General features: G+C 33.5%; 1 protein-coding gene across 2 annotated transcripts; it reads right to left on the reverse strand.

Annotated features, from left to right (window-relative positions):
• Nucleotides 1–441: 441 nt before the first annotated feature.
• On the reverse strand, nucleotides 442–14,331 carry LOC128994574 (uncharacterized). Of its 2 annotated transcripts, none has more exons than XM_054419221.1 (8): nucleotides 14,274–14,331; nucleotides 12,364–12,416; nucleotides 9,769–11,638; nucleotides 8,397–8,482; nucleotides 8,092–8,275; nucleotides 6,179–6,334; nucleotides 4,913–5,108; nucleotides 442–3,194 (listed from the first exon to the last, which is right to left on the reverse strand). In XM_054419221.1, the coding sequence occupies exons 2-8, from the start codon at nucleotides 12,404–12,406 to the stop codon at nucleotides 2,835–2,837; spliced, it is 2,895 nt and encodes a 964-aa protein (XP_054275196.1). In that variant the 5' UTR covers nucleotides 12,407–12,416; nucleotides 14,274–14,331; the 3' UTR covers nucleotides 442–2,834. The 2 variants fall into 2 exon arrangements, with proteins under 2 accessions (XP_054275196.1, XP_054275195.1); XM_054419220.1 differs by having other exon boundaries at nucleotides 14,173–14,284.
• Between the last annotated feature and the right edge of the window lie 816 nt (nucleotides 14,332–15,147).

A 15,147-nucleotide genomic window follows, 5' to 3' on the forward strand; every position in this document is an offset into this window, starting at 1 on the left:
TGTATAACTAACTAGTATGTATAATGTATAACTAATGTGTGTATGAAAAGAGTTATAGGCGATTCTTTGAACACCATACATTTCGCTTTTCCCACAGCGATTAAGTAGCAGAATCTTCTTTCGCTTGGAGAGGCGAAATACCAAAGTCTTTTGTACGAAATACACAATTTGTTCGATACTTTGAACTTTTTTGTGTGCTATTAAGTTTTAGGTTTGTTTTGTGTGTTAGTTTCTTAATCCTTAATGTTTTTACACAAACTGCTATTTCCACTAAAAGATAATTTATTACTAAAAACAGGCAGTTTAAGAATATAATTTACTGAGAGAAGTATTTAAAATGAATAGTACTACACAATTAAACATTGATGAAGTGATTTTATGGATATGTTTTTAAGAAAAGCACTCTGTGGAATTTTTAATAAAACACAAAGAGATGGGTTTCATGCTTTATTTAAAAATATCAGACAATAATTCGACAATAAAATTAGTAATAAAATAAATCTTTACATAACAACCTGCTAATCACTGACATATAAGTAGATTTATTCTGCTGAAATACAATTCAAATTTCTTTTACACTGAACTATTTTAACCAGGTTTACTGGAAGGAGATAACTGCATAGACAAATAAAATAGATATAGACTGTCAAAGGAAGGTTCCGTCGCCCACCGCTAGGAGTGTGTGTAGTTAAGGCACACAACGCTGCAGCATCTGCTGGTAGCATACGGCTCCTGCGTTCCACGCCTGCAGAGGTGTGCGCCGTAACTACACAGCACTCCTAGCGGTAGGCGCTGGAACATATGCTAACCGCAGCACTGCTGACGGTCTATATTTATTGATTCTATTTGTCTATGATATCAGTCACTTCTGTTACAGCTAACACGTGTAACAAGTTAAAATTAGTATCGAATCTTCCACTAACTTTACAATGCCAGTGTTTCTTAGCAAAGAGTAAGAAATATTGCATGAAGTACTCTGGATGGTTAATAAAACTTCCATCCTTACTCTTTGATAAGAAATACTAGTAATAGAAGTGCTCTCAAAACGCTCATATAGATAGCTAAAACTTGTTTTAGTACTCACAGTACAAAACAATTAAAAACACTTTGTTTATCAAGTTTTTCTCATAGAGAATTATAATAATGGCCACATTTAAAATATTTACCAACCAGAGAACAAAAACATAATAATAAGTTAAATAAATTAATAACCGGACTCATTTAGTACACTGTACATTGAAAGACTGAAAAAATATATTCATATTTGTGTATATTTTATTTGTACTATAAACGACATAAAAATGCACTGTACATCAAATGTCTAGCATTTACTTTTACATTCTAGCTTATAGAAAATATATGTTTGAGATCAATATATATTGATTGGCTGGATGGAAGCAATATTTATTTTACAATACAATAAAACACATTTTAAAACATTTATATACATTTTTATGACATCAAAATTATATTGTAAAGTTATATAACGTGTATATGATAGAGCTATACACATTATTTTAGTTTATGATACATTTCTTAGTTATTTTACTTTTAATTTGTGTGAGTGGAATTCACAAATTAAGTTAAATGTAAATCGTAGTAATTTTGTAAACCTAAACAACAATTATAAACACATTAAAATAGTTGGAAACATTCATATTAATAACTAACCATCATACAATTGGCTTGTGTTGTCAATCAAACACTTTTAATATCAACGATATATTGTTAAAACCAACTGTAGAATGTGTATAGTGTACTTAACTCCTATTAGTATCCAGAGTAATAAGAAAAATGCAGATTTGAATGAATATGAACCTGCTGGAAGCGTATTTTTCCAAACGGATTGCTTTAAATTAGTTGTATGAATTACACTTTAAAATGTTGCATATATACTAATAAATATCAATTAAACTCTCCAGCAGAAATGGTGGAAACTGGAAACATGTAATTTTAAATCTCAAAATCAAAACATTAATCTTATCTCCTTAATACGAGACTTTTTAACATTCCTGGTTTCAGTTACAAGAGAACACTATAATAACAAAATGTTTACTATATACAGTCTGGATTGACCCAGCGATAAAGTGTTGGAACACACGATTGAAGTTGTACCCATCTTTTAATCTATTATATTAAACCCACTTAAAGAGTAGATTTACCTATTTAGACAAAAGAAAATATTTATTTTCATATGAGTAAAAGTAATATACGATGCAATCTCGTTCATCGTTTGATTAGATATTATCAAAACAAGCTAAAACTCCCGGAGGATATTTTTATCGGCAGGTTCATTTTCACCCACTCCTCCATTATACTTCAACCAAGATTACTTTTCACAATATTTTTTTTAATAGAGGATAGGAGTAACTAAATGTACACTGAAATTTCATTTTAAAGACAGAAATTCATCAGAGTGTAGTTTGAAAAAAACTTAAGTTTCTCAGGCAAGCTCTGGATTCCCTTTTCAAACAATCTTAATCAGCTGATTGGCTTTCTTTTTAATAATTATTGTTGTTGATTATTTACTTATTTAATGTATGTTTCAAAGGTTTTTCTAGTTTTTAAAAACTATTATTTTACCACAAGAACCCAATATTCTACATCTTTTATAGATACTTTAAATTCCAAAATACTATTTCACAAACAAATGAATTTAATGTAAACATATCACAACTTTTGATTTTGATAACCAAAAACCTGACCAACAGAAAAGCGACTAAAATGTTTCAGTTTGAAAATCAAAAGGCTCGAAACAATTGACCTTTTATCACAGAAAAACACAATCACATGTATCGAATACACTATTGAGAAGTTTCTTCCATTTTATTACGTCAAGAGTCTTCTTGAAAACTACAACTCAAAGGAATGAAAGACGGAAGCTCTCCTAGTTGAGGACGTTTATTTGGTCGAGTGACTTCTTCAGTTTCTTCATAGTCGTCTTTGTTTTCTTCCTGTTCTTCCTTCAGACAAATCTCGTTTTCCTTTTTAAGACCGACATCTTCAAAATATCTTAAACTAGGTTTACTTACCGTCTCCGTGTTCCTCGGTGGGTCTGGTTTCCTCTTGATGCGTTTGAACTTTCCTTTAAGATTTTCGCTTTTGTTCTTGGGGTGAGGGTAGGGACAATACTTACCTCTGGCACAGGTCCCTTTCTCAAAAGATGGACAGATTTCAAAATGTCTTTTGGAACACTGAAAAGAGAAAATAGAATGTAGGTTAAGCTTGTATTCCATTTAAGTAGCTAATAGCTGTATACATTTTTTTCATAAATTGTTTATGTACTAATCTTGTTATGTTTTATGCATTTTTTACATGAGAACTGAATCACATGCTGCCTTTTTAACCTGCTTTTTTAAAACGTTTTTATTAGCTCGCTTTCTTGTCCGGTACAAATTTTGCAATCAATTTTATACTAACGCTGGTTACACATTGGGCGGTTTCTGCCGCGGTGGTAATTTCGCCGTCGCCGCCGTTCGAGCAGTAGTCTATAGACTTAAATGGAAGCTTACACACTGGGCGGCAGAAACGCCGCGCGGCAATATTGCCGTTAGCGGCAGCTGTGCAGCCGTCCACTGCCACTGCGGCTGGCGGTGTTTTTGCCGCTCTTGTCTACGCAGTGGCGTACGTGACCAAATGGGAGTTTACACATTTGGCGGTTGTCTACCGTCGCCGCTGATCGGTCGTCTTTCCCAGTTGCTCCAAGTCAGAGGTCTTTGAAAATCTGCCTTTTAATTTGTGTCTTGTTGTTAAGTTTGTGAGTTGTTTATAACATGTATTTATTGTTTTAAGTGTTTGCGGTTGACGAGTGTGAGAAAATAATTAAGTTTATAGACAATGAGTTGTTAATATCATTTGTAGAACAGAGGCCAGTTTTGTGGGACAAAACCCTCAACATATTTAAGGATCGAGATGCAACAAGGAATGCGTGGAAGGAAGTGTGTATGGAGATTAGGGGAAATTAGAAAAAATGTGCAAAATACAATTTTCTGAACACTCATAAAACAGAGAAGTCACAACACATTAAGCGATGAAGAACTACAAGAATTGTTTTGGCTACCGATCATACGTGGTGGTAATTTTGCCGCTCGATGTTTGGCGGTATTTTTGCCGCTGAATGTGTAAGCTCGACTTTTTTTTCGAGGCGGCGACGGCAGTTTCGCCACCGCGGCAAAAACCGCCAAGTGTGTAACCAGCGTAAGTCTAAGTTTCCGATGAGCTAGAGACTTGAAACTTGAAACATAGCTCACAAATGGATGACAATGTACAATATTCTATAATTTAATTTTCATATTTCCCTTGGGCTATGCCCCATGGGCTTGTTTTTATTAACTTGCTTTCTTGCAAATTTTGATACTTCCCGATGAGCTAGAGACTTGAAACATAGCTCACAAATGGATGACAATGCAATATTATATCATTTAATTTTCATATTTCACTCTCCACATACAGTAGACTCCCTCTTATCCGGACTCCTCGGGACCGAGGCCAGCCCGGATAACGGTTTTTCCGGTTAAACCGACGTCCCCAAAATCTCATTAAAAAGGACCGTTTAAATGCATACTCTATACAGTATTTGACTTAAAACTAGGAGAGCATTATTGTATTTAGACATGTAATCACTGGTCTCAAATCTTTCCCTTGAGAACAGTCGTTTCAGTACCACCCACTTCCTGGCGATCTAGTCCGGTTAAACCGATGTGCTGATAAAAATTATCCGGATAAAGAGATGTCACTTCTACCGAGCGTGGTCCGGTTAAAAGGTGTCCGGACAAGAGGGAGTCTACTGTATTTATAAATTATTTTCTACTGTTTAGTGCGTTTAAAAACGTTTTGTTTGAAAAAGTTTTTTATTTAAAAATACATCTCCTGCAATATGTTGAGTAGATTGATGATTTACAAGGGTCCTCACCTTATCCCCAAGCACGCAGTATCCCTTAAGGAAGTCCAAACAAACAGGAGCCGAGTCGCTGACCTTGATGTGAGGATACGCGCAGTTGTCCCTACCACACTGGCCAGCCAGGAAGTGATGACAGGTGGGCATGTTGTGACAGGTTGGTGCATGACTCAGCGTGCACTGATCATCTGTACACGATCCTTGCAAGAACCTACACAATAATATAGGTTGAGTCCACTAGACGAATCTCTTATGTTCAAGTTGCCGCAAGTTTTTAGACACTCTGTGAGTGACAGGTTCAAACATGTTAATTTGTAAAAGAAGCTACAGTTGGCCCATATAGATGGGATGTCTACTCCAGTATCTAAATTTGAATGGTTGAGTACTTAGTCAAACAATTGGAGGGGAGGATAAATTACTACATAAATAATTAAATAGGAACGCAAGTAAGGGTGTCAACCAGTTCCATTAAAACATTTGTGATATCCAGTGACCTTTAACCATGAAGATTTATCTGAAATGTGAATAATTTATAATTTAAATTACTTAATTTCAGAAGCCTTGTATTTATCACTAAGTAAATTACGATTGTGTCTACATGCAAGGTACAATATCTTTTCGTGTTGACTAAGTATATTATTTATGTAAATTACACAACTTTCTTATTGTCAATGAAAGCACATAATTACATCAGTGACTTTTCTATAACTGTAACACCATGAGGTGAAGGATGGTTGAGATTCCTTATACAACGTTTACTACTGAGACCATCTGTTTCTTTAGCCAGGGTCAAAAAAGCCTATTCTATGTCCACTTCTGGTGGTAAAATAAATAGTAAAACTGTTTGACAAAAGAATTGAACAAAGTTGACAGAATAAGGGTCAACATAGAGGAAAAAGTTAGTAAAATCCTTAAAGTTGAGATTACAAGCAAAATGATAATCTTTACTCCTTGACTTTCACACTTCACTCTTACACTTGAATTTTGTACTGGTTCACTTTTTTTGGAAAATACCTAGGCCCTACTGTAATTCAATTTTTACTAACTTGTTTATAAAATTTGGTGTGTAGTGTGAAATACTATCAGTTAATCAATCATGTACAATATACGACAAATAAATTCTGTGATAACCGAGCAAAATCTGGTTGAAATCAATTATTTAGTTAATGCACTTAAAAAAAAAAAAAATCCAAACTCGACTTCTAAAATGAAAACAGTGCATTACATCCAGATGGGTTTGTTTAACAGGGTCCTAGTATGTTTCATAACATGCAACTTTACTTTTTACAAACTGCCACATATTTCTTGTCATGCAGCCGAACACACGTCCCTCGTTGTAGGCCGGCACATCGGCCGTGGCGATGGAAAAACAGGCACGGCTCATTGTTCTTCTTCAACTTCTTCGACAACAAATACACACTCTTCTTGTTGGCTTGCCTACAGAGGAATTAAAACAAGTTGAAGGCTATTCAGTTGTTGAATGTTATGTAGAGATAATATATTAATTGACCTATTATTTAACTTTGAGGCAACACACTTCAAAAACCTGTAAGTACCTATGCAAGTAAATTTCTGACTATTGTTCTTTTTTTTCGAGCATTGGATAGGAATCTATTTACATCATATATAACAAAAGATTTATGGCGTGGAATATAATCGCATTGACTATATGCATAATGAATGAGTAGGCCTAAGCTCATTGATCACCCGCTAGAGCTATGGTGTTATCTAAATACAACAACTTATGTATCCTAAAACAATGTTATTGCGTGACTCCAGCAAATTGAATAATATTTGTATTTTACAAACCAACGGTGTAATTTGTAAACATTTGTAATATTTATAATAAAATATTATCTCACTTCAATCAACTCTATAAAATATTTGAGTTGTCTACAATATTTCACTTCTAAGATGTTTAGAAGTTAAGTGACAACTTGACGCTGATATCTTGTTAAGCGAAGGAGGGCAAGTACTCTTCTTAGCACACCATTCCAATGAAATTCTAAAATGCTACAAATTCTGAAATCATAAGATTCATAATATCCAGTGCATCAACAAATGTTTCAGAAAATCGAGAAATGAGAAGTTTGAAAAATATTATCAAAAGTTTGAATGCCATATAGCGTATTCTAATATTTTTACACATTCAATAGAAAATAGAAAATTAACAAGATAGAATCCCAATACACTCCAAACCGAATATTATTAGTTTTATGATTATGGTTTAGTATAAAATAGTTCACAATGCAAGTTTCAAGTTTATAACTGTTTAAAATGCAGCTAAGTTTTGATTTTACGGTGAAACCTCAATTAACCGTCAATCTTGGTTACGTGTCACCTAAAAAATGCTAATCTCTTTACTTTTACTTAAGGTTTTTGTGCTTGGTTTTTAAATAGACCTTGATTGATTGATTTTGTGGGGACGGACCTTGTCCTGCTGCACGTGCCGCATAAAATAGGCCTAATTTACATAATATGATTTATCATGTATTAAAATAAAATAACGATAACCAAAAATATAATATTTATATAAAAATATACTCTATGTAATTTACTGGCAGGTCTAGGCTGTTATTTATGCAATCAGTGAGTCTCTGTTCCACAGGTGACAATTCATAGATGTTTCACTGTTTTATTTAGACTTTTTTTCATTATTTGTCAAAACGCAAGTTATATACAATGATGTAAATGTAAGGAAACAAAAAATAAAACATCTTAGCATAATAATAAGCAGACCTAAAATTACTAATATCAGAGACAAGTTTGTACATAAAAATTTCAGTTGACTAAATTTAAAATAAGGAGGATAGCAGCAAGCTTACGTTAAAGAATTGTTGGTAGGCCAAAGAACATACAGAAAAGACATTGAACACACAATATTTCGTCCTCTGGGGGACTTTATCAAATGTAGAGAAAATAGCCTAGATTTTGTAAAATCTTTACCACTTTCTCTACGTTTGACAAAGTCCCCCAGAGGACGAAGTAACGTGTAGGTCTATTCAGTGTCTCTTCTGTACGTTCTATGGCCTTCTTCAAGGTAAGCTAGCTGCTATCCTCCTTATTCTACAATTCAAAATCCTGGCCTAAAGCCTTTCCTATAAAACTAAATTAAAAATAAGTGATAATAAAGCCATAGACTTAAATATTTCTACAAACCCAGTAGAAGAGATAGTTGAAATAGATATTCTTACGTAAGTATGGATCTAGGGGAGTCGTAATCCGTCCGTTTCCATGACATTCCTGCAGGCGGAGCAACAAACTGTACTTTATTGGCCCTTGCTTGTTTTCTGGTTTGTAGTTTGTTGATGCAGTATCTGCTTCGGCTGTATCTTCTTACTCCTAAAGCTTGGTGAATCCTTTTCCGAGGCTGTGAAACTAAAACAGTAAAACATCTTAAATCTGGAACTCAAAAACATCAATAGCCTGTTACACAGGGGTTTTTACTACTAACATCTAAAAATTAACTTGTTAATTTAATTCAAAGGAGAAAACTTACCAGTTTTAGATGGGTTGTTCTTAGTCAGCGTGGTTCGAGAGTACTTATAAAATACTCCACCAATTTTCTTGATGCTTAGGTCCTTTCTGTAAAATATCATTTTTGTTTATATTTAATACAGTATACATACAGTGAATTTTGTGTTGTGGGCCTATGTTGAACAAATTCTACCGACTAAAAATGTATATATTCCTGTTAATAATTATTCAAAAATGTAAAAAATAGGTACCGGTTATTTATCAAAATTAAAGCAACAATTTTATATGTTAATTTTTCTCTCTAATAAATCAATGGATTTATTTGGATCTTAATATAAGACTGTAGAAATACATCTAAAACTAGAATATTATAAATTTTGAAAAGTATAATTTGCAAAGAAGTTTACACATTGTATAAACTTATATGATTTTAATTTGTAACCTTTAAGATTGTATGGAGAAGACTTTTTACACAGTACTCATGTACTGGTAAATAGGCCTTTGCCGATTCCAACATCAATTTACATAGTGATCAAAATTCCTTTAGCATCATGCGCTTTGTAAAAAGTACAATAGAATAGAAACTCTCCAATAGACAATAAGACTATGAAGGAACCTACTATGGTCGGAACAGTCAAAACGTCAAATATCGCGAGGAGCAAAAATTTCTTTAGAAATAATAATAGTTATTTATTTTACAAAAAAACAATAGGTACATTTAAGCTCGGATAGAGTCAAACTGAACGCATATTTTCCCAAATAAGGAAAGTATTTGCGGAGATGTATGATTAAAAACAGAGCAAAAAAACTTGTTCGCTGATATACCTGTGACAGTGTAAGATTTTCTCTATGTTTCAGTGACTGCGGGAAGACAGCCAAGAATTTGTTGTAACCGCGAAAGATGTTCATGATTTTACCATAACCAAAGTCAGGTTTTCCCAGTGAAATTGAAAAATTCCTGCATAATTCCCCTTTTCCCCTCAATACAACAAATTCACGCATAATCCCAAATTTTCTCCACCTGTGGCTTTTTTTTGTAGTTTGGGCACCCAAATTTGTAAGTAAGATCTGTCATTCATAGTTTAAGTTTGTTTGCCTATTGTTGTAACCCTGTTTGATGTTGAATTGATAGCAGCCTCTAATCATTCGATTATTTTTTCATGTCTGATTTTAGTAAGGATATATAAGTATTGCAGCTTATATCTTTTTACAATAATGATGACGATGTCAATTACAATACTGTATTGTTTAAAGACTGATTAAATAAATGACTACTCATTGTAGATCGTATATCCCGAGGAATCGGGTCGGATATGAGATTTTCTACTGTAAATATACTGTATATTAAATTATCATTAGTAGCCTACTAATATATTACAATTGTTTAAACCTACCTTGTAAGTCTTCTCGCAGAGATATCACTTTTTCTCTTCCATCTCAGTTTCTTGCGCTGAACCATTTTATAACGAGACAGATTTTTACTTGCAGTTTTTCCATTGGGCTTGTATCTGCTCATTGAATTTGAAGAGTGTTTTCTTATCAAGCGATATTTTGATCTGACATACTTTGTCAAGTCCAAAGGTGTGTTCCTAGCTTGAGAATTCATTCGGTTTATCGCCTCTTTCTTTCCAACCAGAGCAGCTTTTGTAAGAGGCTTTCGAGACACGTAATTTTTCTTGTAAACGTTATTGTAACAACTTGTCGATTGTGGATTCGTCAAAGGAACATTAATTTTTGAAAATTGATTATTTTTCAACCTATTTTGAAATGAACTCCTGAAAATCCTTGCTTGTTGTCTGAGTTCCATTTTCCTTGATTTCACAATCATTTCTCTTTTCTCCTTATCTAGTATAGTAGCAGATGACGTAGATTCGGCGCTTTTGCGAATCAACTTGAGAGACTTTCCGTTCTTGGACCTTATTTTTGTAACGGATTCAGGTTTTTGTACGACAGGAATTAAATTGGACAGATTTGATGAGTTTCTTCTCCTTATTTTAAGCCGTCCTCGAAGGGATAGAAGCTGTGCCTGGATTATTTTATTGGATTTTTTGGGCTCATTCTTGGTCAAACAGTTGTTGTTAGCTACTAACTTGGCAACATTTCGTACAAGTTTAGTTTTTGACAAAAATAAAGGCTGAGAAAGAGGTTTGCCACTTATTTCAACTGTTTTATGTTTTGATTTATTCTTTCTAACTAATTTTGTTCTACCAATTAAAACAAGGCTGGAGCTTAAGGTTCTGATTCTTTGTCGAGTTGGTTTCTTTACTTCCTGTTTTGCTCGATTCAGTCCTATCACAGTGCACAGAGGGAAGGTTTCTGGTATTAACTTATTTGTAACTTCTTTACCTCCAATTAGAACTGGAATTTGAGAAAAACTATTTGAGGAAGAGGGGACCGAAGTTTGAACACTGCTTAAACGAGTTGACTTGTTAATAATTGCTGTGTTTGAAGATTTGCTCTCGCTACTTGATATTTTGTGGTTCTTCATAACATTCTCTTTCCTCTCAAAATTGGGGTTGACAAATATCTTTGGCACACTACCACTTGTATTGTTTGCCTCCTTTTTTCTTTTCGGATCAACAACAGATGATTCTATTGGTTTACTTTGACCCAAAACGACCTTTCTTTTACGATTCAAATTCATAGCCAACTTAGGTTCAACGATCTTATTTCCCTTTTGACTGTTACTGGTGAGATCACACCTCTCGGTTTTCTTGACAATAATATTTGAAGAAGGCTTGGGCGGGCAAGCACTAAGTTTGGAAGAAGATGAAAATTCTGGATTGAAGAATATTTTATGTTTGTTTGAACTAGGTTGGTTGTGCTCAACTACTTTCAACTTCAATGTTGGATGGTTATAGTTCAACAGTTTTTGTGTTGGCAATTGATGGATTTTGACTAAATGTTGCCTATTTGTTTGTTGGGATAACCGGGTATAACTGGTTTTACTGAGAAGTTGACTTTTATCTTTCGTTTCTTTAGACTCATTCAATTTTGACAATACTTGAGTTGATGATACATCTTGTTTTCTAAAATTTGGATTGATGAAAACCTTAGCAGGCATTTTTGATCTGTCACTAAATGAATTTTCAGAATTTTTAACAGTTCTGCTTACTGGTTTAACTGAATTTAATTTTTTCAGATTGATAAAAATAGAAGGCTTGCTTACAATTTCTTCAGAGACAACCGGCTTTCTTTCATCAGGCATACGTTTTGTACAGTTTGGAATTACGTGTTGTTTACTTTCGTGATCACTTAAAAGTCCTGTAACACAAAAAAAGAAACTTGTGTTATAAATTGTATCTACAATATTATCAAGTTATTTGAGGCCAACTTACCTACCAAATTGCCGCTTTTTTACCCAAAGAGGCTCCTATAGCCAAGTAAAATGTTAATCTATAGCCAGCTTTCTAATATTAATAGCCATTGAAATGCAATTTACATTTTTGTAGCCTAGGGTACATCAGAATTAAATAGGGGCCCCAAATTCCAGATCTTCAAACATCATGTTAAAAACTTTTTTACTAATCGTCTGAAAAATCTGCAATAGGATTAAGTTATCTCTTAAATAACATAAAAGAATGTTGAAGATATGAGTCTATCTGAAAATCTTACCTACAGTAAATTTAATTTAGTTGCAGAATTAGTACCGTACTATTACGTAAGATAGGCTACAGTAAATAGAATAGGTAGTTTAAGAAAAAAATCTTTAAAAGATATCTTTTTACAAAGTTTGAGGGTGTATATGGTAAGTTCAGCCTATGCAAATTAGTTTTTTAGGATATTTCACTATTGTAGACTAGGTAGCCTAAAAAACAAAATACCTCATTACATAAGATATAGGCTAAACTAGGCCTACAGAAATTATTTTCATGAATAGACCAATGAAAAACATACAAGTGTAAGTAAGTTAAGTTAGTAGAGTAGCCTACCGCAATCTAAAAATAAAAAAAAAATGTTTCAACAAAATAGGTGAATACTATACTTACGATTCAGCTCATCAAACTCCTTCAGCAATTGGGCTTTATCCATTCTTTGGTGTCTGAAAATATTCCAAAAAGCAAATTAAAACTACTTAGCTCTGTTATAAAAAATATATATAGGCCTATATTCTACTGCAAATTTGTTAAACGTGTAGATTATAACTTAATTCAAACTAGGCCTAACTATTAGCCTATTATAGTGCAGTAGGAAGTGCTTTTAAATTCAAAAATCTCTTTTCCAAGTCCTTATTTTTTCCTCTCTCTTAGCTCCCCAATAAGTTATTGATTATTGTTCAAATTATGAAAGTAGGCTAATGGTAAAGTTAGCTATGCATAAGTTACCGGTAGGCCTACCCATGCACACGATTTTTGAATTTTTTTATTCAAGGCCTTTTTATTTAAGTAATTATTTTAAGTAAACTTAGCTCCATTAGGCCTAAGTTAGTTTATTAGAATAAGTTAGCTCCACTGAACAACGGTGAAAGCAACAAAGATGAGTAAGTTTAACTTATTTTCAAAAAACACAAAAACGTTCTGGCCGTGCAAATGCCGACTCAGCCTGTTTCCCCTACATTCAATCAATGTAAGTGCTGCCAGCCTGTGTATTAAAAAAAAATATATATATCCCATGCAACCATGTCATTTGCATGGTTGTTATTCAACAATTGTTTGAAATGAATTGATGTATTTATTTTATTCAACTTATTAAGTACCGTAATTAAGTTATGAACATATGTGACAAAGCAGACTCTACCTATTGTATTTTTTGTACTGAATGGCAAATTGAAATACAATCTTTTGAAACAATCTTAATTTCACAAAAATAGACTGGACCTAATATGTTTTAAGTTTTTATAAGATAGCCTAAGCTATGCATTTTAAATCTATATAACTTAGGCAATGGTCATAATAGTAATAAATATCCTACATTGTTTGGCAGAGATAAGTTATTAATAAGTTAAGTTACTTAACATGATCGCTACCACTTCCTTTGCCTAGTAGGCCTACTACATTTATCACTCATATGGACCAGGGACGCACATAGGCCTATCTTATGTGTCGGCTGGTTTATACCCATAGACTGCCGTTGCATGTTTCCAAGTTATGCGACGGCTGGTTACATTAAAATAGACTGACATAGCATATTTGCGTCGGTGTCCCAATTTTTATTAAAACGCTTATTTATATCTTAGTAACAGACTATTTGAAGGCCCTGAATTCACTGCAGTAGTCTCCAGGGATGTCTGTCGCATATGTGCGTCACTTGGTCTGTGGATATGATGACTATTGACATCGTATTACCTAATTGGCAATACCTTTTTTTACTTTGCTGCATCACTGGCCCGTGGTCTGTGTGTACTGTTAACCAAGTGACACCCGGTCTAATGTATACATTGGGGAAAATATGTGGCGATCGGTAGCGAAAGTGCATGACAATTCTTGAGTTACATCTACAACTTTGTTTAGGCATATACAATTGAGTAAAGCCAATGGATGGCCCTAAATAGGTCTAAGATGCAAAAGATGTAAATCTTACAACTTGGCCTAGGCTATTAGCCTACTTAAAATCAGTAAATGCAATCTACCTACATTTTGACTAAAATATGTTACTTTTAAAACTTGTCTTCAGACTGAACAGTTAAAAGATTGTCATGTCACTTATTTTAAATTAGGCCTGATCATAACCTTCAAACCTTGTAAAAGGAATGGTTGCTGACCTAGATCCGAATTCAGAAATTCGTTCAAAAACAAAACAATATGAGTTTAGCTAATTATAAGAACAAATTTTACTGTGTAATAAAATGAGCAACTTACAAGTTCAACTAAAACCTTCAATTATTGCGCTGTTGCATTGCCATTGATGGTAAAATGTAGAAATATGGTTTAACTTAGTCAAAAAATTAAAATGAAATTACCAATTACGCAGTACGCACACAAATATGCAATAGGCCTAAATTAAAATAAATAATAGCTGCCAAAGCAAAACATCAGCAAAGGAACAAGAAGACAAAAGAAACAGCAGAAGGAATCGGACAGAAAGGAATTTTTTCTTCGTTTTTTCAGTGGCCGACTTTAGTGGCCATGCAACTGCGAAGTATAACCATAGATAAAACATACTCCCAACTTATCATATACTTGTTTTAAAAACTGTTGCTCACAGTGTAAACCCCAAGGTTCCAAACATCTACCAATACCAATGTGTGTTTCAAAACAATATCCTTGGAAGAATATTTGACTCACCTTTGTCATTTTAAAAATTCCATTGCATCACAAATGAGTGGCTTAATAAAGTCAAATAAAATCATTATTACCGGTAATCATAAAATAACACGTGTTAACTTACTATATATTTCGTCAAATTATAATAATAACTTTAAAAATAACTCAAATAATGACTTGGCATACTGCGTGAATGATATTGTATTCATAGGATTTCCAGACAATAAATCAATAATCAGTTCAAGCAAAGTTTCAAATAATCAGTTTTGCGTAGCATAATCTTTGGTTCAAGCAATCACAGTTAGTTGCCAAACAGTTAACTATAAAAAGTTAATAAATATGATATGTATATTTTTTTACCACCAGTTACATAAATAAGTTACATAATATTTTGTTTAGTCTGCTTCGCTCTTTGATACAGAAAAAAATAAGGGGCCCGGGGCCGTCTACATATTAACTTTGACTATTAATACAACTTCAGTATCTAATAGCATAGACATTCCTTTTGCCTATGCTAATAGGCAATGATATTACGGTACGCTCAAGGAGAGGGAGGGGTTCGGCTTAGCG

Source organism: Macrosteles quadrilineatus, unplaced genomic scaffold (genome assembly GCF_028750875.1).
Source record: "Macrosteles quadrilineatus isolate MER2022 unplaced genomic scaffold, UCM_ALF_1.0 Scaffold_5__1_contigs__length_97177068, whole genome shotgun sequence".
NCBI lineage: Eukaryota > Metazoa > Arthropoda > Insecta > Hemiptera > Cicadellidae > Macrosteles > Macrosteles quadrilineatus.